At 43.7% G+C, this 23103-nt stretch overlaps 1 protein-coding gene across 3 annotated transcripts; it reads left to right on the top strand.

Moving 5' to 3' along the window:
* The first annotated feature begins 1378 nt into the window (after window positions 1-1378).
* plcd1a (phospholipase C, delta 1a) lies at window positions 1379-22853 on the top strand. Of its 3 annotated transcripts, none has more exons than XM_035526389.1 (15): window positions 1379-1768; window positions 10415-10573; window positions 14691-14919; window positions 15666-15795; window positions 17173-17401; window positions 17620-17821; window positions 18297-18441; window positions 18840-18992; window positions 20022-20171; window positions 20401-20557; window positions 20765-20881; window positions 21010-21188; window positions 21523-21658; window positions 21784-21933; window positions 22023-22853. In XM_035526389.1, exons 1-15 carry the CDS (start codon window positions 1738-1740, stop codon window positions 22109-22111), a joined length of 2256 nt encoding a protein of 751 aa, XP_035382282.1. In that variant the 5' UTR covers window positions 1379-1737; the 3' UTR covers window positions 22112-22853. The 3 variants fall into 3 exon arrangements, with proteins under 3 accessions (XP_035382282.1, XP_035382281.1, XP_035382283.1); XM_035526388.1 differs by lacking the exon at window positions 1379-1768 and adding an exon at window positions 2689-3113; XM_035526390.1 differs by lacking the exon at window positions 1379-1768 and adding an exon at window positions 2689-3117.
* Window positions 22854-23103: the final 250 nt, after the last annotated feature.

Raw genomic sequence — 23103 nt, 5'->3', positions numbered from 1 at the left:
GATCTGAGGACCTCATATATTCTGGCATTATTATTAGTTTCTAAAGACTAGACTATATTTCTACTTTATCTCGAAGTTTCTGCAAACACAGCTGCCTGCACTTTACCATCAACAACACTTTATCTCAGCAGCTTTACATGAGTAGCTCAGCAGGATAAACTGGTATTGGAAGATTTTAACGCTGTTACTTTAAAATAGTGTCTGCAGTTTATGAATCTCAAAGAAAAGGCAGCACACATTTTGGACTGAATAAAGCAGGCCTAAATGATTAACATGCTGATTCTCTGGGCATAAGAGCCGCATTCTTTAACTCTGTTCATACATACAGTGGCCTCAGACAGCTCTCAGCTGGATCCACCAGACCTTTTATTTAGCCTGTTATTTTCCACATATACAGTTACGATCTTAGCCTGTGGCTATGCTATTTTCCATGCTAATGACAACAAACATCTCTGTGTTGAGAAAATACATTCAACTCTAATGTCCAACCTGTTAGGAACCTTGGTTTAATGTTTGATCCCAGTTTTATCTTTGAGCTTCCAATCAAGAAAGCCATAAAGACCAAACCACTAGCATTAACTCTTAGAGGTGTACTTGACAGGAAAACAAACTCCCAGTTCAAGTAAGCAGTGTGACTGTTTTTATAGATGAACTGACCATCACTTTTTAAAAAAAATCTATTTAGCAAGCACTCTTATACAGAGGAACTTACAATTCTAATCAAGTTACAGAGATGAGCAAAAGTAGCATTAGGAATCTTGCCCAGGGATCCTTATTGGTATAGTACAGAGTGCTTGCATGGATTGGGCTCAACCCCTGATCTTCCACAAGGGACACACTGTTGTTACCCACTACACTATATGGTCTCCACAAGCGATAAGCACATTTTCCCCAGGCCTGTTGGTTATGACATGCCTTTCAGGAGTTTTTGTAAGGAAGTCATTTCAAAGAACATTGAGAAAAGGAACACGATCTGGGTCTCTATCTGGGTCATAGTTCAGCGATATGATGCCAAAAATGGGGTACCTTTTAGTGGTACCCATTGTACAATATACACTACACTACATTATTACATATTAAATCACTTATATATTCCCCAATAACACTTGAGTATAGTATGTTATTATGAAAATAAAAGGGGTAAAGACGTTTGGTGCCATTCACTGCAGGAAAAGCCTTCAAGTGTCCCAAATTGTTCCCCCCCCCCCCCCCCCAATCTTTTATCCAAACGTTTCAAATTCCAGTCCGTCCGTGTATTCGTTTGTATGCCATTTTAACCTTATGCCTACATTTATGAGCTTTCTGCCAGGCTGCCATATTGCGCCACCGCTAATGACGGTCTATAGAAGTATATTATCTGTGCTGGGAGGAGCTCGGCTGATCACGAATCAAGGGTTTTTTCCACGATTCTTCCACCACATCAGTAATTGCTGGCGAAAACCGTTTATAACAAACTGTCTTGACAACATCATGCATAATGAATTATTCTGCTCAGAAGACGTTTTACGCAAGAACAATTAGAAGCCAAGACTTGAAAGACCGGTGTGGTTTTGGGTGTGTGCGAATACTTGGTTTTGGACTAATACGTAGATGCGTTCAGCAATGACAGAAAAGCCTTCCCTGCATTAGGTCTTTACATGTGCTTGTTCCCATCCTGGACGTGGCTCCGTGCGCACCTGCTACAGTTGCGTGGCTTGAAGACAACACGCAGGCTACTAAAACAGAACCGTAACAGTCATGGAGCTTAATGGAAACCTCGGCAAATACGGTGAGCATTTCTGGTAGAAATAAGACTGTTATGTCACGTCTGACAGTATTTGTGGTTTCACAGACGCTTCTCTACATTGAGAACTAATGAGAGTCTGATTTAAATGTGGCGCAAGTTTCAGGCAGTGCGCCGTGGGGTGAGTTTACTTTTATAGCTGTAAAGTGACTGTTACAGACTTCCTTGTTCCGACGGTTTGAACTATATATTTCAGGTGGTAAATATAATATTATTTTGGTTCTGTTCTGCAAATGACTGCTTTAAGCCTCGGCTAAAATTATACGTTTAATTTTCGTCGTATTTATGTATTTATTTCTCTCATTTTTGTCGGTTAGACTGTATGACAAAAATATTATGCCTGTTTATATTGCTGCTGTCAGTGTCGCCTGGGGATGTTCTCGAATCTCATTTAATCTCATAATGCTTTTTGCTTCACTTCGTTAATTATAAATTAAAGTTTAGCCTGACCATTAATAGTTTAGGCTCAAATGTAAATGGTACAGCTAAAATATTGCTGTTCTAGATTTCAGGCTGCGCACAATTAACATGTTCGTAACAGCTGTACAGAGTAATACCAAGACCATAGTTTTCTTGTTTAGGTGACATACTTGGCGAAATTAGGTGATTATGACATTGGCACATAGACAGAAATCGACCTTGACTTGATGCGTGATGCTCTGTAATAGCATCATACTGAACTCGTTTTCGTTATAACTTTTGGTAATTGAAATTACTCTAGCGTTCCCTGGCTTCGCAATTCAAACGCTGGTGGAATAAACGTATGAACATAATGAAATTGAGAAACTGACATGAACTTGGAACGATGTCAGACTGTTCACTGAACCAGTAGAGGGCGCACTAACATAAAATGTTTGATTTGGGATAGGAAAGCCTTGCAGTGCAGCGCTGGCCCATAGCCCGGGAGTTCGCAGATCGCCACAAGTTAACGTGGCAAAAAGCTGGAATACAACCGTATTTATCGGACTTGTAAACTGCATATATCCTCATAAACTACCCCAGTTGTAAACTAACCGTTTACGTTCTTAAAAATATTATTCTTGCTGTTTTAAGAATTGCCCCGATCTAAAAGACAGCGGACTCCCATGGGCAGTGGTAGCGGTGGGACGCTTCGGAGTTGTTGGTGACTCAGTAGGAATATTCTGCGGGTGTAGAACACGCCCAAGACTCAGCAGGACAATTTGCAAACGTCATGGGTTTCTAGTGGCAAGATCATTTTCAGGCTAAATTAAGTCCGTAAAGGGATACAAGGAATTTGGCATGTCTGCGCAGAAGTTCATTAATCCCGAGAGAGGGATGAAGATTGCACTTAAAAATGGAAAACTCCGAGGTTGGTAGGTTGCGCATTTCTGCCGCTTTCTGGTGACATTTCGGCTATGCCTTTGCGCTGGTGTGGTGTACAAATACATTCTTAAGGAGTTATTTCATGTTGTTGTAGGAGCATAGTTAACGCTGCAGTCTACAGTTTTCCAAAGACAAATGAATAAGATATTCTACCCGTTCTCCTAAAACAGGTTATAAACTCAAATAATGAACTCAGATCTTTGAACTTTAGATACTCTTAACTGGGTTACCTAAAGTGGACTACGGTGATTTGTTTGTGCTATTATGTTTATGACTGTTCAGTTAACATACATTACATCAGTTGTTTTCTTGACAACCTAAAACTTAAAAACGTTGCAGGATGTCTGCTGGTCTGAAAGTAAACGTAAAGCGCAGTTTGCTATCAACGAGTATTGCTCACAGGGAGTAACCAAAGTGGATAACTGTTTTGGATATAAGCCTGGACAGGGTGTGACAAACCAGTTTTCTCGCTCTACTTCTTGTGCACTCACGTACAATTAGAAGAAATGTAAAAGCCATCCGAGGCCATGCATCCAGAGAATGAATGAATGAATGAATCTATCTATCTATCTATCTATCTATCTATCTATCTATCTATCTATCTATCTATCTATCTATCTATCTATCTATCTATCTATCTATCTATCTATCTATCTATCTATCTATCTATCTATCTATCTTGATAGACAGCCATTCACAAGGCAACGTAGTGCATTTAGGCATGTAGATATGGTCTTCATGCCTAAACATGACCTGCTGAAGCTCAAACTGAGCATTAGAATGGAGCAGAAAGATGATTTAAGTGACTCTGAACATGGCCTGGTAGATGGGCTGGTCTGAGCATTTCAGAAACTGCTGATCTACTGAGATTTTCATGCACAACCATCTCTAGGGTTTACAAGGAAAAAGAGAAAATATCCAGTGAGCAGCTGTTCTCTGGGTGAAAATGCCTTGTTGATGAGCTGATTTGAGCTGATAAAAAGGCAACAGTAACTCAAATAACCACTCATTACAACTGAGGTATGCAGAAGAGCATCTCTGAACACACAACTCTTAGAACCGTGAAGCAGATGGGCTACAGCAGCATAAGACCCCTGTCAGCTAGGAACAGGCAACTGAGGCTACGATTCACACAGGATCACCAAAATTGGACAAACAGAAGAAAACGTTGCCAGGTCGGATGGTAGTGTCAGAATTTGATCTAAACAAGGTATGAATGGTATGGATCCATCCTGCCTTGTATCAGCAGTGTGGGGGAGGTTACTTGGCATGCTTTGGGTCCCTTCATATCATATGAGCACCGTGCAAATGCCACTTCCTACCTGAGTCCATCCTAACTGTTGCACGACCAAGTGCCCATCTTCTGACAGCTACTCCCAGCAGGATAACGCATATTGTCCCAAGCTCTAATCAGCTCAGTCTGGGTTCATGAACATGACAAAGAATTCACCGTACTCAGATGGCCTGCACAGTCACCAGATCTCAGTCCAACAGAGCACGTTTGTGATGGCTGGACTGGGAAATTGGCATCATGGGTGTGCAACTAAAAAATGTACAGCGACTGCCGCATTAACAGGCTGCTATCATGTCAGTATGAAGCAAACTCACTGAGGGATGTTTCCAGCAGCTTGTTGAATCTATGCCACGAAGAATTAAGTTCTGAAGGTAAAAGGGGGTCCAAACCGATACTAGCAAGGTGAAGGTCCGAAGGTAGTCGGTTAACAAAGCACTACTGTATTCCACCATCAGAATGGTGTTTTGTCTTGAAAAAATATTGAAGATATGCATGTTTTGTGTAGTTATTTGTGGTTACTGCTGTCACACACCTCTGTTACAACTGTCATGCACATGCGCTGTTATTTCCAGACCTGCTCGTACTCTCCGTTAGTTTGCACATAAATAATTTAGCATCCCATCAAAATTAATGTGGATTATTGTGGTAGACGTATGCGCGTTCTTTGTACTAAAATTTCACAACATTTAATTGCGTTTCCTTCGTGTAAATGAGTAAGAAGCTAAAAGTGTTACAACCATGACAGATTTCCACAGACAGCTGTCATCCTGTTTAAGACCTACTGAACATGCATTTGAATTTGCAAAATCAGAATTCCCCCCTCAGTTGTTCATGGGCCTTGTATGAGAAAACCACAATAGATACTTTCAAACCAGCACATTGAGCATTAGTGCCTAAACGTCTGTGGGCACTGGGTTATTTTTGATAATGCGTTTTCCCAGTGAATTATGCTATAATTCTTCGGTCTTCTTGTGATAACCTTCTGCGAACACAAACACTCCTATATGTATGATTCTGTTTACAATGACTGTGCAAAGCAGTGCGAAAAAAATCATTTAACTGGAGTTATGTTTTTAATCGTCTTTGCAGTCTAATATAAGAGCGCTGACAGAACTGAAGGCTTCTGTACCAAGTAGGACTTTAAACCAGTAATATGTTAAACAGGAAGTGTTTAATTCGGCCCTTTCTTGGTTTGTAATAGCGTGGATTCTGCATCTTGAGTAATCGCAAACTTTTCCTCAGACAACAGAAACAAAAGCTTGTCCAGGTGTTTCACCTCAGCTCACGTGAAAATGATTAACCCAAAATGGGGCAAAAAGGCTCTCGGCTCAGGTCTTTCTCCAGGACTGTAGATGTTCAGCGCTTCGTACAAAGCATTCCTTAACTCTAGCTGCAGGCGGTTCAGTGAGCCTTGGGTAGTCACTGCTTTGCTGCATCAGCCTGGTCAGCTGCCACATAAAAGCTTCCTTGTGCAGATTCAGCACCTGAAGAGTGCCTGAGAACCAGCTGCTCACAACTTGCCAGATCGAAGTAGCCTTCATGGCCAAAAGACCCGAGGTGCTGTGGAGCTTTCGGCATGTTGAAACTGTGTCTCCGTCTCCAGCAGTAGTTTAAGCTCCTTCAGAATCAGTTCAGAGTTTTTGGTGACTGGTGTGGTGCACCTAGAGGCCTTTTCTCTTGTTTTTTTAATGAGTCAGTCTCATGCCATACTGGAATTTTAAGTTTAATTCATAATATTTCCTCTATTATGATGTAAAAATCTGTTTGGTCTAATCCAATATCAAATTTATTGAGATATGTTATTACATGTATACTACATGCCTGTACACACCTCTACATACATACATACATACATACATACATACATACATACATACATACATACATTTTATGTCCGCGTCTTCAGCTTAAGAGAAAAAGCATGTTGCTATACTACAACAACGCACCACACCCACTGTCCTGCCCAGGTCTACATCCATCTCTGTTACACATCAGCACACACAGTCAGGCTCACGCAGGTTTTAACCGGTCCCACTTAATGTGTTTGCATCCTGCCTATTTCCATATTAAAACAAATGTATCCTGCTGTTTGGTGAGTAAGTCCACGGTATTGGAACATTATATTGGAACTTCTCAAGTTGGTCCTGCTGTGTGCGTAAAGTGTAGGGTCCCATAGCTGGTTATAAACAAGTGTCAGAAACCTGTTCACCAGGGTAGTGCACAGCTACCCTGAAAATGAGCTATTACTGGAAAGAAATGAAGGAGTTCACTTGTTATGAGTAATCCTAGTCTAGTCATGAGTAAAGTTGTCCACAAAAGATGGACGCCTCGTACATAGATGAGTAGGACACACTTTTCTGTTGTTTGTTACAGGTGTGTAGTCTTAAATTCGTAAACAGACATTTCTTGTTCATCTCTTCTCTGATTGGTCCAGCGGTGAGGTCATGTGTACTGCGGTGGGGCAGGCTGACGAAACTTTTCTTCAGGTGTCTGAAGTGTCTGAAACCCACTCTGGGTGTTTTTAATCGTCAAGCCTGCACTTGATCAAAAGTTGAAAAGATCCCAGTAATTATAGGTGAAAGGCAAGCCCCAGAAGAGTTAATATATGGTATCTACATGTACAGATTAGAGGTGAAGGGTTGGGAGTTGGGAGTTGGGACTTTTCACCTTGTCCTTTTTAAACTAAAGTCTTTCTAACCTTTCAGTCTAATTTTTTCCTTCTATACAAGCCTAAAAACAGTAACGCTAAAGGTCCAGATATTTGCAAGTCTCTGGGAGTGCTCAGAAGAAAGCTCACTATAAATCAAACAATGCAGTATATATACACAGCAACTAGTGCTAGTAAAATATTAAAACTCAACTCTGATAGCATCTAAAGTTCAAGCTATTGATGAAGGAGGGAATATGATGGAAAGCTCAGACAAGGAAAAACTTTTAGGCTGTTTTACAGACCATCCCTCTGTTTACATATATTTGAGATGTAAGCGCTGTATTGTTTTAGCTGGTACTGTGGCAGAGACAATCTATAAATGGTGATAAACACAAATAACAAGCAAATCATAACCATACTATCCCTAAACAAAGATCTTAATTCTAAGAATTAAAAAAAGTCAAAAAGTCCTGCTCTTCCCGAGTACAAAAACTGGAATGTACATGAGGTGGCAGCAGCCATCTACCCTAAGAAACTATACACAACAGGATTCCTAAGCTTTGAAAAATATGTGGGCCATTCTTATCTGTTTCCCAGGTGACATAAAAGTGAGAAGGAAGCTCAGTCCCATCCAAGAGACTGACCACTGCTCCGGACATGGCCCGCTCACAAAATAAGACCACTATCAATAGTGGCTTAAGATGTCAAAACAAGATTGTCTCAGCATCCTGCAGTTGGGAGCAAGGAAGAGGAGAGAGAGAGAGAGATAGGGAGAGAGAGAGAGAGAGAGAGAGAGAGAGAAAGAGAGGGAGAGAGAGAGGGAGAGAGAGAGAGGGGCCCCATGCTACATGCAACATCAGGGCTTCCATAAATGATAAGACCACTTATGGAAGTATCTGGATTAAATAGTTACATGAAATCATGAACATGATTTATGATTTGGATGATAATATTGTGTAATATCATGAGATTCATTTTAGAGTTATGGCAGTACAGCTATCATTACTGGCAGGATTGCAGCAGCTGTTTGGCCAATTTTAAACTATTTTTAAATTATGTAACTTATAAAACATATAAAGACCAAAATCTTTATCAGCACTGTTTTCCACTAGTGTTTGCCCCCTTTTTATAGTTTATGTCACTATGTGAATTTGTGGAGTGGTTGTGTGAATCACTGATGTGTGAATCACTGATGTGTGAATCACTGATGTGTGAATCACTATATGTTTAAACTGCTCCAGAATAATCATCTATTTGTAAAGTCTAAATGAAATATGTTCAAATTGTTTCATTTACAGCATTTAGAAGACTTTAGAATGACTTACTAAAGTGCATTGTAGTCTCCATCAAATGTATATCATCACATGAGCATAGATAGGTCACTGTCAAGAATACTATCAGCCTAAAGTCCTGACTAGAGTGGACATTTTGTTAAATAAGTGGATAGTTGAGTAATTAGTGACTAAGTGAAGAGGTGAATCTTCAGTCTTTAGTAGTGTCTCAGCTGTACCGACAGCCAGGGGAACTTCTTTCCACCACATGAGTCTTGATGCATGTTGCTAAATTCTATAGCAGAACCGTCAAGAAAGCACATCTGTAACTCAGATGTATTTGTTATAATTATACACTTCCCATTTTTCCCCAGAGTGTTTCTCCCATTTGTTCATTACATTTGGCTTTTAGTTTTCAGCACAGTGGCCCATTGAAACATTTTCAACACAACCAGAGCTTCTGTAGAATCCTGTGCATTGGCTGTGTGCCCAGTTTGGAAGTAGGCGTCATTACAAAGGTACACGTCGTCTTGTTTAGGTGCCAGTGCTTGGAGATCTGTGACAGGAGTGTGTGCAGAATGTCAGCAGGGTTGTGACTGTGTCCACACCCCTGAGCTGGAGAGCCCACAAGGCTGTGTAGTGTTCACTGCTTGGATCCAGCTACAGAGATTATGTCCCTTCCTCACCCCAGGGGCTGCTGGGAAGATGTTTGTCTGTCTGTTTGGAATGATGGCAGTGATCTGTTATTTTATATGCCACCAGTCCCCAGGAGGGAGGAGCATGATGGAAGGAGTGATGTTTGTGAAATACCATCCTCATCACCACACACACACACACACACACACACACACACACACACACACACACACACACACACACTCACACACACAGACACCCCCCCATACACACACACAGACGCACACATACACACACTCACACACACGCACATGTACACTCACACACACGCACAGACACACACACACACACACACACACACACACACACACACTCACACACACACACACAGACACACCCCCCCACACACACACTCACTCACACACACCCCACACACACACACACACACACAGACGCACACATACACACACTCACACACAGACACATGCACATGCACACTCACACACAGACACACACACACACAGACATACACACACACACACACACACACACACACACACAGACACCCCCCCATACACACACACAGACGCACACATACACACACTCACACACACGCACATGTACACTCACACACACGCACAGACACACACACACACACACACACACACTCACACACACACACACAGACACACACCCCCACACACACTCACTCACACACACCCCACACACACACACACAGACGCACACATACACACACTCACACACAGACACATGCACATGCACACACACACACAGACACCCCGCAACAAAACACAACACGTTGTTTAGCTTCTATTGTGAACTGTCTTTATTTCTTTCACTAGTGCATAGCATTGTGGCCTGTAGGCTTGGTCTAGGACATCATTATTCTGAGAAAGGCATTTTGCGCCTTAATGCAGAACAGATTTTTGTGGAGCTTTGTGGAAAATAAACAGAGTGTATTGTTCAGACAGTCACACACAATCAGGCTATTTTAACAGGATTTACATGTCTTTGCTTTTTCATTAATACAAAGGCCGTTCCTCACAGGCACATGCGCGTGCAATGTAATACACAGGTGCCACCTTGCTGTTCTATAGCTCAGAATATCACATCCACCTGTTGTGTAAGATGCACTTGTAATGAGCCACAGCACTGAAAGAAAAAAAAACTGCTCAGTGTCCTCCAGATGATTTGTGAACACTGAATGCACAGGAATTGTTAGCTTTAACCAGGCCCTATGCATTTGCATTGTTTCAACAGTATAACAGTGTTTTAAGTTTAAACCTTAGTTCATATGTTATCTTGTTCAGTAGTTTTAGTAGAGATCCATTTTCATTTGTGTTTATGGTATGTGGCTGACACACACAGATATGCCATCAGTCCTGATCTTGTTGGTTTTGTGTGTGTGACCTCAGCTCTGGAGACAGACGCAGACCTGCAGTACCTTGTGACAGGAGGGAAGCTGACCAAGGTGAAGTCCAACTCCTGGAAGAAGAAGCGTTTCTTCCAGCTTCAGGATGATGGCGAGACCATATGGCATGAGTCCCAAAAGGCTTTGAAGAGAAACAACACATGTGAGCATCCACATCTTCCTCAGACTTTAACCCCAACTGCGTGTGCACGAGCATTGGCCTGGTAGCTTTCTTAGCAATGACATATCTATGCTAGCTTGAGGATTATATTTATAGTATTTAGCTGATGCTTTTTTCCAATAAATCTCACAGTTACTACTGAACACAACTTGAGCAATTGAGGGTTAAGGGCCTTGCTCAGGAAACCAACAGTGACAACTTGTTGGAGGTGGGGCATGAACTGGCAATCTTCTGATTACTAGTTGAGTACCTTAACCACAGAGCTACCAGCTTTTTATAAACAATAGAACAAAACACTTCTGTAAATTGGAACAAGGCCATCTGCCAAATTCTCTAAATGTAAATGTAAATGTAAATGTGTAGGAAATAAAAGCCAGGTCATGTGACTGACCAATCACATCACACTGTTAGCTATGTAACATAACACAGCATGAGCTGAAGCCCACTTCCCCTTGTACTGTGCGAGAGAGACATCATGCTGGTCTGTTGGGAACAAACTTTTCCTCTCACACGAATAAAAGATTAGGCAATCCACATGGTGGAATACTTGTCTTGTGCCATCCAGCACTGCAGATAGTGAAAAAAAATAAACTTCTGTGGAACATGCCCTCAGCTCCACTAGGCATGATCTGGTTGGGTGGTAGGACGGCTGGAAAGAAAAACGTCGTAAAGATAGTGTCCCCAAGGGCCAGGTCCATATCACAGCTTCCTCTCCAGCTCCTCCTAGACAGAGGAGCCTCATTTATCTGCTGCTTTCCAGATTGGGGCTGTGTGTAGATCAGGCTGGCTCCAGATCTTCGTGGAAACTTTGTGGAAGTCACACTCATGTCCAACAGCTCTTCTTTCAAAGCCCACTGGGACCTGGACTATGATGTTGTGTATTGTATCATATCCTGCAGGCATTTTCAGGCATCCTGGCCTATGCTGCATGTATTTTTTACTTCTCCTTGCTGTTTGTGACTGGTGACAAATTACAGTTATTGGATACAATTTATGATGTTATTTGTAACCTCATAGCTATGCAAATGCAATCCCTGTAAATAGGAAGTAGTTTGTGAAAAAATTATCCTTATCTGAGAACAGTACGATGGATTTGAACAATTTTAAGGACCCTAGATCTCAAACCCTGGATCTCAAAAGGATAAATAAAAAAAAAGGTTTTAAAATGGATTTGGATACAGTTCGTACAGCAATTGAAATAAGATGCAAAACCCTCTAAAAAAATAGAGCCTTTTCCTATTAATACAGGATAAGATGACACATGTATGGATAAAACAGTGTTTTGATTTGGTTTCAAATAACAAAGCAGTCTCATGTTTTTACAGGCATTTCCACACCGTAAGAACTGAGCTTCCTATTCTCTTCCTGAGCTGCCTGCAGTGCCAGGTCAGTCACTGACCTGGATGCAGAAGAGGGAGGGAGCAGAGATTGAAATAGATTTTTTCCTCCAGTTAACTTTCTAGTAAATAATTCTTAGAATTATTCTTAGAAATCATTCCACTGCTTTGACTGCTGGGAGCCTTGGTATAAACAGTAGAGCCATTTCACACACGTCCAAGGCCTCCACCTCCCCACAGGTCCAACGCTTCCGCCTCCCCACATGTTCAACGCTTCCGCCTCCCCACATGTTCAACGCTTCCGCCTCCCCACATGTTCAACGCTTCCGCCTCCCCACATGTTCAACGCTTCCGCCTCCCCACAGGTCCAACGCTTCCGCCTCCCCACATGTTCAACGCTTCCGCCTCCCCACATGTTCAACGCTTCCGCCTCCCCACAGGTCCAACGCTTCCGCCTCCCCACAGGTCCAACGCTTCCGCCTCCCCACATGTTCAACGCTTCCGCCTCCCCACATGTTCAACGCTTCCGCCTCCCCACATGTTCAACGCTTCCGCCTCCCCACAGGTCCAACGCTTCCGCCTCCCCACATGTTCAACGCTTCCGCCTCCCCACAGGTCCAACGCTTCCGCCTCCCCACAGGTCCAACGCTTCCGCCTCCCCACATGTTCAACGCTTCCGCCTCCCCACATGTTCAACGCTTCCGCCTCCCCACAGGTCCAACGCTTCCGCCTCCCCACATGTTCAACGCTTCCGCCTCCCCACATGTTCAACGCTTCCGCCTCCCCACAGGTCCAACGCTTCCGCCTCCCCACAGGTCCAACGCTTCCGCCTCCCCACAGGTCCAACGCTTCCGCCTCCCCACATGTTCAACGCTTCCGCCTCCCCACAGGTCCAACGCTTCCGCCTCCCCACAGGTCCAACGCTTCCGCCTCCCCACATGTTCAACGCTTCCGCCTCCCCACATGTTCAACGCTTCCGCCTCCCCACATGTTCAACGCTTCCGCCTCCCCACAGGTCCAAGGCCTCCACCTCCCCACACGTCCATTGACTCCACCAAAACTACACTGGCCGTTGTTTACAGACCAAAAGGAGTGTAAATAGCCACTCTTGTGTGTATTAGACATCTGCTGGATAGGATAACACAGATAAATATAGGAATGTGGGTACAGAGTAAGATATAACTCAGAAAGTGTGGTGGAGTGGTTTGTCTGACAGCCAACTGTTCTCAGTCTCAGTCTAGGTAGGGGAGTCCGTAACATTAAAACATGACGTGGTAACGGCGAGCGATTGGTGAGTGGAATGAGAATCGAAACAGACTAAGATAATATGGCAAATAACAAGTGTGTTACAAATTGTTTCATACAAATAAACAGGGGATTGGTGTAACCACGTCAGGAGAGACCGAGGCCAACAAAACAAACGAAACGTGCTAGAAAAGAACAAGACAGCTGTCTATATTTCACCAAAATAAAAATGCATAGCCTACACTCACTCCCTATCGCCAAAGAAAACAGAGACAGACCCCCCCCACCCCAAACAAACTCAGTTCAAGTGTGGAAGGGAAATCACCCACAAGCCCTGGCACGAACCTGTAACACGGAAACACACAGACCTGGGCATACACACACACGCACACGTAAATAACATAGCAGAAAGGAAACAGATCAGGGAAATGAGAAAATGTGAAAGTCCATTTCAGACAGTCCAGGTGTTGGATGCTGCTGTGCTGAACAAACTCCTCTTATCCAGAATGTTTGAATTTGGAGAGCACTGCTGTGACTGTGCAATCCCAACTGCAAGGCGCTGCTATCTCTTAAAAAGGCTTCATTCTAGATCTTTCTTTACATGCAGGGTACAGCAGCTGGCTATAAAACAACAGCTTATTGGCTCTGGCCCAGCTTGGTAAACATTCACCACCCAGCTGTGGCTGACTGATCTTACAGGAATCCGAAGGGCATTAACATTAATACGTCAACATACTGGTGGTCATTGTGTTAAGTCTTTATCGGTCTGTTCGTGACCTGTGTACCATAAAGGACAAGCCACTCTCTCATGTCTCCAGTGATATCTGCTGCGTGTCAGCCCTATGTAGCAGCGTTTGGATGAGGAAAGAAGGCTTTCCCGGCAACCCATGTGAACATAGATAGCGTTAGATGACATCATAGCTGCAGATACTATACTCTCTGTGAAATGTTAAACTGCTGCACAACTGGCAAAGCTTCAGAGGAACTGAAGGGGTGGGTCAGAGTTAAAGGGGTGGGACAGAGCGAAAGGGGTGGGACAGAGCTAAAGGGGTGGGACAGAGTTAAAGGGGTGGGACAGAGCTAAAGGGGTGGGACAGAGCTAAAGGGGTGGGACAGAGTTAAAGGGGTCTGTGATAAACCATGTACCTATCGCCTGCTGCACGAGAGTTACTGGTGCCTGTGGTTCGTGATATGTCTGTCTGCAGTATGAAGCCTTTGTACTCTGTTATCAGAAGAGATCCTTTCACAGCCTTGTGGAGATTATTTTTCTGGCTCAAATTCCCCCGCCTCCCATCAGCTTACACGTGTGCATGTACGAGCACATAGAGGATATCTTTGTCCTCCGGCATTCCGTCATCTGCTTTATGTGCTCTCTCTCTTTATGTTTATTTTTGAAAGCTTCTGTTTCTCTTCTGCCTCATTTCAGTTTTTAAATTCCCCCCTTCATCTTCAGAGCATGTCTACCAAAAAAAGAAGTCATGCTAGAACTAACACCTGCCCTGTTGTCATGCCCGCAGTTTCCATCAACGATGTGGAATCGGTGCGGCGTGGCCGGCAGTCGGAGGTTCTGCAGAAGTTCACCGATAGCTCCATGGAGGACCTTTGCTTCTCCATCATCTTCAAAGGCAAACGCAATACCCTTGACCTGGTGGCCAGCTCCCCCGAGGATGCCAAGCATTGGGTCACAGGCCTGGAGAAGTTGATTGCAAGCATGCAGAACCTCAACACCCAACAGAAGAGTGAACAGTATCCTTTAGTGGAATTAGCACACAGTGTGACCTACGGAGCAGGTTTGACCTCAACTGTAGATCACTTCAGCTTGTGCTTTAGAACAGTTAAGCCTGTGCTGTAGAACAGTTAGGCCTGGGATGTAGAACAGTTAAGCCTGTGCTGTAGAACAGTTAGGCCTGGGATGTAGAACAGTTAAGCCTGTGCTGCAGAACAGTTAGGCCTGGGATGTAGAACAGTTAGTCCTGGGATGTAGAACAGTTAGGCTTGTGCTGTAGAACAGTTATGCCTGGGATGTAGAACAGTTAAGCCTGTGCTGTAGAACAGTTAGGCTTGGATGTTTAACAGTTCAGGCCCCACAGTAGAAAGAGTTGCACTAGTAAACTAAAAGGTGGGTGCAGCTGAAAAGACATTATAAAGACATTACAGCACAACTGTCTTATCTTGGGGCAGTTGACAGCGGATATGTTTAAGCTACTCATTGCTACACATTGTTCCCAAATGTTTTTGAAGTAATCTGTCTTTCGATGAGAACAGAGCATGGCAGTAGTACATATCACACAGCAAGCTAAAGGCCAGGATCAGCTGATTAAAATAATACGCCTGTTAGTCAATAAGCCCAGGCGTGCCAGTCGAACTCATTCATGACATCCCTTAAGCACCTGAGCCGTATGCTGGGAGATGAATGTATTAGTGGGAAAGAAGGGAAATATCAGTGGGGCAGGAGCTCGGGGTGAAGATTCCCCCTTACATCGCCACCAAAGCTGGATCATTAGCCGCATGCGAAGGGCAGACAAAAACAGGGACAATGTGATGACCCTGAAGGAGGTGAAGCACTTCCTGCATGACATCAACATCGAAGTGAACGACATGTACGCCGCCAAACTGTTTGAGGTAATGAAGAGCTGATAATGTTATGTCGAGGTCAGTGACCTTATAAAAGCGCTTTCAGGGTTTACTGCTTCTAAATAGCCAGCCTGTCAGGATGTGTATGTGTTTGATAGAAGTGGTTTCACTATCTACTCATTCACAGACTGCTCTAGTCAGAAGTGGTTTAGTTTTATTGATGTAATATTGGCTGTTTTATGTTCAGATGTTGATTCAGTGTTACATGAAGTTATGGTTTGATTGTTTTGCTAGCTGAAATTGCATATTTGTATACTTTCATTAAATTATTTCAAAATGAGAATTGCTTGATATTTTGTTTCAGCACACAAAAGAATCAAAGTTACAAAAGAATCAAAAGCTCAGATTATGAGTGCGTCACCTTACTTCGCAGTTTCTAGCCGTGAACAAAACCTCACAAAGGGTTTGTTGTTCTCGCTGAACTGTGAGCGATTCGAGTTGTTCATACCTCACCCACTTTGAGCACACGCGTGACACTTCAGAATAGCTGCGTGTGTCTGGAACTCAAACGCTCACCTACACATTACTTTCCCACCATGAAATGCTGAACAAGAGCAGACTTGTCTGTTGGCACCACCCTTGTCTTAGACTAAAAGAAACATTACTGAACAACGGCTGTCTTTGCACAAGTGAGCAATGCCGCCTGTCATTATATCAAAGTCAATTCATTAATATCTGGAACAAGCTAAATATCCACCTTCAGAGCAGCTGAAGGAACAGGTCGCCCTCCGAAGTCTCGACATGCTGTACATGCTGTACATGCTGTATAGACAGCTTCGGAAAACTAAGTAAGTTCACTGTGAGTGACTCGCACTTGTGATGTGAACTCATTTAGGCCTCCATTTTAGACAATGTCTAAATGTATAAGTGCTAAATTCAGCTCCTCATTTACAAGGGTGATTTGTCATGTTCTAGGTCAGGATATATATATATATATATATTCTATTGTCCCACAGTTACACTCACTGAGATGGTTTCTGACAATGAGAAACCCTGCTCAGCTGCGTTTAGTCTTAGCGCATGACTAATATTCCTGGCTAGGTGCGCTGTTCACATGTTGAAATCTCGGGTTTCATTCTTGCATAGTGTCAGTGTGCTTGATTAACATGCAAATGTTGCCTTTTTATAGGATGTTTAGAAGGACTTGGCTTGTTAGTGTGAAGTATGTAGTACTATACAGAAATATGTGGCTAAAATATTGTGGCTGATTATCAATATTAGTTACACAGATCACAGTATAACATATCTCCCTATGATATGCCTTCTGTGCGGAATTAAACAAAAGTTTGTTCCAAATAATGAAGATGTTTGATGGTGATCCTTTTTCCTGTATTTGTTGCATTATTTTCTCCCATCACTGTGTAGGCATGTGACATATCCAAGTCGGGCGCTCTGGAAGGGGAGGAGATAAAGCACTTCTACGAGCTGCTGACCGCCCGCGAGGAGATCGAGGTGATCTACGGGAAATACGCCCTGACGGCCGGCCAGATGAGCGCCTCCAACCTGCTCGACTTCCTGCAGAAGGAGCAGAGAGAGGCCGTGTCTCTGGATTACGCACTGATGCTTATCGAGAAATACGAACCAGACAGCGCAGGTATCACATCCGTTACTGCTGCGTCTAACCGTCGGCCTTGGCCCCCGTCTGTCTGTCAGGGTCACTGCGCTGTACCGATTTCTGAGATTCGACTCACATTGCTGCTAAATTCCAACCGCAAATAAAATCAGGCAAATTAAAATCTTCCAGGCGTTTTAATAAGAATCAAACGATTTAACAGACGCATCAACCTTCGTATTACATTTACGTTAATGCAGCCAAGCAGAAGAAGCAAATGAGCAGAGATGGCTTCCTGCGGTACCTAACCAGCGCAGAGGGCACTGTCTTTAATCCCGCCCACAAAGAGGTGTACCAGGACATGAGACAGCCGCTCAACAATTACTTCATCTCCTCCTCCCACAACACCTATCTCATGGAAGACCAGCTGAAAGGACCCAGCAGTACCGAGGCATACATCAGGTCATAATAATATGCTCTCACCAAGGAAGATTATCTGGCTATTCTTAAGCAGAGGCCTTTCTGGGTGTTTCATCACTCAGCTCAAAGGCCCTGTGCTTAAAGCCGTGCAGGGCGACTCAGTGCCTTAAACTCTTGGTGAGCCTTTTACAGTCGTGGAAGGGTTGACTGCGGTTAGTCGCGATTGTGATTGACCCTGGCACTGATACCCTGACATAATTTATGAAATTCTCATGAAATAAAAACTTGACACAGACTCTCAAAATTGAGAATTAAAGCAATTTGCACAAGTCAAGTGAATGTAGAGTTTGTAGCTTTTTCAGTGGTCGTTAGGTTAGGGAGGATTTATTGAACCCTTTCTTTCAGACAGAATTTAACCCAAATTGCTCATGTGAATTCTAAATTATTATCATCATGTTAGTTACATGGCCACATGTGATGTAGCAGATGTAGTCATGACTGGTGTGGTCGTGTTCAGGGCACTGACCAAGGGTTGCCGCTGCGTGGAGCTGGACTGCTGGGATGGCCCCAATGGAGAGCCGCTCATCTACCACGGCCACACGCTCACCTCCAAGGTGCTCTTCAAGGATGTCATCAAGGCCATCAGAGACTATGCCTTCAGAGTGAGTGTGCTCCGACATCTCTTGGCTCATGGGGTTAGTCACCAGCACGCTTCCACGCGGCGCGTTATAGGAATGCCGCAGAGCCGAAGCTCAAAGAAAGGACTTTTATATGATGCAGACACTATGCTCTGGAATGATGTCCTGTAAAGGTCTATGAGAGAGAATTTATTAGCTAGGCCTCATCATTTTTCATAGCCTTGTGCTTTTTCTGTAACTCTAAATCCAAGTATTTTTCAAAAAACATCGCAAAACTGTTTTAAACTTCTCTTTTAAACTGATATTGAATAATGTTTTTAAGTTTTAACATGTTTAGCATTATTTAGGATTGCACACAGAGGTATGTGTTCCACCCCAAGCCCTCTGAGGTCATTCATGTCCATTCATCTTGCTTGCACCAGACGTCGGAGTATCCGGTGATCCTGTCACTGGAGAACCACTGCTCTGTGGAGCAGCAGAAGGTCATGGCCAAACATATGACTTCCATCCTGGGCACCGCCCTTCTCACAAGGCCACTTGGGAAAAAGATGCCCACCACTTTTCCTGGGCCAGAGGTCAGACGCATTCCTGCGATACACATTTATTCCTGTGCATCTAATGCTGATCTTACCGAGACAGTGAATTGTTAGCATACCATTAGTGTACCTGTAATGCTGAGCTTCCTGAAAAAGTCACCATGTATCTGGAAGGTTTGGCTACTCAGACAAACAAGGCATTCATTAATCTGACTAATTGGCACCCAGTAAGCAGGCCACAGGATTATCATTGCCTGGCATCACAGGCTTCTGCCCAGGTTGACGATGTGACGTGATTACATGAACATGTGTGAGATATAGATGTGTTCACATATTTTTGCAGTAGGGGCGGCCCTGCCAAAACCTCCCCACTCCTACTTACTACCTTCCTCGGACTGCGTCCTCACCACCGACTTCCTGTTTATGTTACATTCTCAGTCTAATATTTCGATGAGTCATATCATTTCACAAAGCTCCAGCAAGGCTGTAGTTTGAGACTGGGTGGTTTTGCGAAGCTTAATTGCAAAAGTGTGCGCCACAGAATGGAATTTAATTTTGAGGTTTAACTTCGATTAGCAAAAGCTCTGAGGTTCAGGGGTTTCATGCAGATGATTGTGTTTAGTATAGGCCATAATGGGTTGTTTTTTTCCTTTCCTGACAAGCTTGTTAAGGCGAAAGAATCTCCCTCTGGGAATGATTTCTGCCTTTCACTTGGAGATCGTCCCAGATTCCGACCGATTGCCTGGGGGTGTGGGGTAGGGCAAGAATGCACTTTGACATGAAAGAGACTCCCACATGCACAAGGGAGAATCTCGTGTTTCAGAGCCATTCTGCACCTCCACAAAGGCATGGAAGTCTACTTCTGAAAGGAATGGTGGCCACCAATGTAGTTCTTGAGCCTAAAAGGCACATTTTGTAAATTATACTTTTTCTCCAGAACCTTTTCTACTAAATTCCTTCCAGTGACAGTGGTGCACACAGCGGGAGACCGCATCATGTTAACATCGTGCACCCGCCTCTTTATGATGCCTGTTTTCGTGCATGTCCAACGCGTGTGTCATCCTGCAGGAACTAAAAGGCCGGATCCTGGTTAAAGGCAAGCGTCTCAACAAGCTGGACGTGGTGTTCGAAGACAACAGCTCAGTGGATGTGGACAGTGTGTCCGAGGAGGACGAGAGCGCCGAAGCCAAAGAAGGCGAGCAGAAGGCCAAGGCCAAGGTGCGTCCACGCCGCTAATGCCCCTCCCACCCAAAACTAGGAAGCACATGGAGCAGATGTGACTTCTGTGGCCGATAGTCATGAGCATATGCACACAGGGTGTGCATATTCAAACCTCATTAACACAGATCACTACCATGCATGATATGCTTCGCTCACAACCCACTTTTGAATTTTCACACTTATGTATATGCTTCAAAGGAATTCATTTATCTTTTGGTGTTTTTAGAAATCAAAGATCAAGCTTGCTAAGGAGCTGTCAGATTTGGTGGTCTACTGCAAGAGTGTGCACTTCAATAGCTTTGAGCACTCAAAAGAAAAACAGGCCTTCTATGAGATGGCCTCCTTTAAGGAAAGCAAGGCTAAACAGTTGGCAGAACATTCAGGTAATTCATACCTGCCTTTTTTTTGCATTCAACATTTTGGGGTTTTATCAGCTGCTTCATCAAAACAAAAGGATACAAAATGAATACAGACAACTAAGACATTTGGATCTGTTTAAACAACTCTGCTAGCATACACTCAGCTGTCCTGTTTTTTGGGTTCTGTCTGTTTCTGAACTGTCTGTGCAATGCCCTATTTCTGTATTATAGGAGCTGAGTTTGTGCACCACAATATAGACAAGCTGAGCAGAATCTATCCCGCAGGCTCCAGAACTGACTCGTCCAACTACAACCCTGTGCAAATGTGGAACTCCGGCTGCCAAATCGGTGCCCGTCTACAGACACTTCCTCACTGTAGCGCTAACGCATTCCAAAAGATTAGCATGACACAGCCGGTCAAACTCTCAGCACTGCAGCATTTAATTGCTTTTATGTGAATATTTCCTCCCTAACAGTGGCTCTGAACTTCCAAACACCATGCAAACAGATGGATTTGAATCAAGGCCGCTTCCTGCCCAACGGGAAATGTGGCTACATCCTAAAGCCGCACTTTATGAGAATCCCAGATTTTAATTTTGATGCCTGCAACCTTACCAGTGGACGATGGCTGAGGAAGAAAAACTTGCATATCATGGTCATTACATTTCTATGATTATGATATACATTAATAATTCTTTTAACATAAAAGAGCATTTAGGAATTTGTTGGTTTAATTAACCACCTAATGTGTAATTGCATGAAATGAGTTTCTTCTAAATAGCTGCTCATGTCTTTTATATGGAGATACATATTGTTTTGTCCAGTAGTTGGCGATGATTGCCCTTGAGAGCTCAAAGCCCATAAGTCTCGTACATTGGTCAAAGCTCTGAGCGTTTAGCAAACAGAAAGATACTCTTTTGCACCTTGGGAAGATTTATATGGCCGAAAAGCGGCTAAAGTTGAAAACCGTCCCGGCTGTGCCCTCTCAGGTCATCTCTGCCCAGCAGCTTCCTAAGCTGAACAAGGACAAGGTGTCGTCCATTGTGGACCCGTTTGTGCGAGTGGAGATCCATGGAGTAACCGCAGACAAATCCAGTGCACAGACAGCACACATCAACAACAATGGTGAGTGGAAACAACACCCTTCCCAACTTTTCAATCCACACAGAGGAAAATCTAAGCCCCTGGCACACTGCTAGCTCTATGGTGATGAGTGTCACATAAGTCCATCTCGGGTCACCTTCCTACAGGGTTCAATCCAATGTGGAACAAAACCTTCGTGTTTGCCATTAATGTGCCGGAGTTGGCCATAGTGCGCTTCGTGGTGGAGGACTATGACCCTGCGTCTGCTAACGACTTCATCGGGCAGTACACTCTACCCTTCACCAGCATTCAGAATGGTGAGTCCGCGCAGTAACAAGCACAGTGAAACCAGAGAGCGCAAATGCCCAAATGGAAATTCATACGAACCTGCTTCCTCTATCGACAGGATACCGTCACATCCCTTTGCTCACGAAGTGTGGCAACGTCATCCCTTCCGCAGGACTCTTCGTCCATATCATGGCTCTAGACGACTAAAACACTCCGCATGCTCCGGCCTCCAACCACTGCAGGCGCAGCGAGGCAGACCAGTGGCCAAACCCAAGACCGTCACTGTGGCAACTGCGAAACTACTCACGAGACTTCTGAGACGCTGGTTTGTGAAGCTGGTCGATTACTGCTACATATGCCAATACCTTCCGCAGTAAACGGCCCTGGTAAGGACAAGGAGCAGTCGGCAGAACAGAGATTTGGGAATGTGTGTGTTCAACCAGCCTGGGATATGCAGGCTTGAGGGAGACTCCACAGCCGCCCCAAGGATTCAGAGCGACTCCATAATCTCTCCAAGGATTCATCTTGACTGAGCTTGACTGGACCTCACACTTACCAGATTTTAATTTGGAACTATTGGGTATGAGAACCAGCAAGGTGTTTGAGGTGATTCTTTTTTTAGACGTAGAATGAAAGAAATTGTTAATATTTTGTCATATTTTTAAGGGGAAAAAAATCTGCTTTACTTAAAAACATGCGGCTGTAATTTTGTAATATAACACATTTCTGAAGCATGTGCAGCAATTTTGCTTAAATATTACCGCACTGTGACTAATATTATAATCATGCCTCTCACCTCAGAAATCTTTTACCTGTTTGGTTATTTAATTTTTAATCTGTACCAAACAGAATAATTTTCTGCAGTAAATATCATTAACCAAGAAATATTTCACTAGCATTTTGTTTTTCTCAAAAACATTATTTGGATTAAAGAAAATCAAAAAGAAAACTGAATCTGTGTATATAATTGCCGAGTAATCCGGAGTGTGAGTGACGCAGAGCCCACGAGCACGGCAGCGACAAGCTGCGGCCAGGCCCGGCCCGTCCTAGAGTCCTCCAACCAGAGATCTCACAACAACATGGCTTCATTCCTTTTTTTTTTTCCCCAAGATAGCACCTAATCATTTTTCAAAGAATTTCTTTTTTTTTTTTTTCCCCCACGAGTGCCTTTTTTTTACCCCAAGAATGGTCGTATTATG

Source organism: Electrophorus electricus, chromosome 5 (genome assembly GCF_013358815.1).
Source record: "Electrophorus electricus isolate fEleEle1 chromosome 5, fEleEle1.pri, whole genome shotgun sequence".
NCBI classification, from domain to species: domain Eukaryota; kingdom Metazoa; phylum Chordata; class Actinopteri; order Gymnotiformes; family Gymnotidae; genus Electrophorus; species Electrophorus electricus.
The sequence above is the reverse complement of the archived record's forward strand: the minus strand, read 5'-3'. Positions and strand labels throughout refer to the sequence as shown.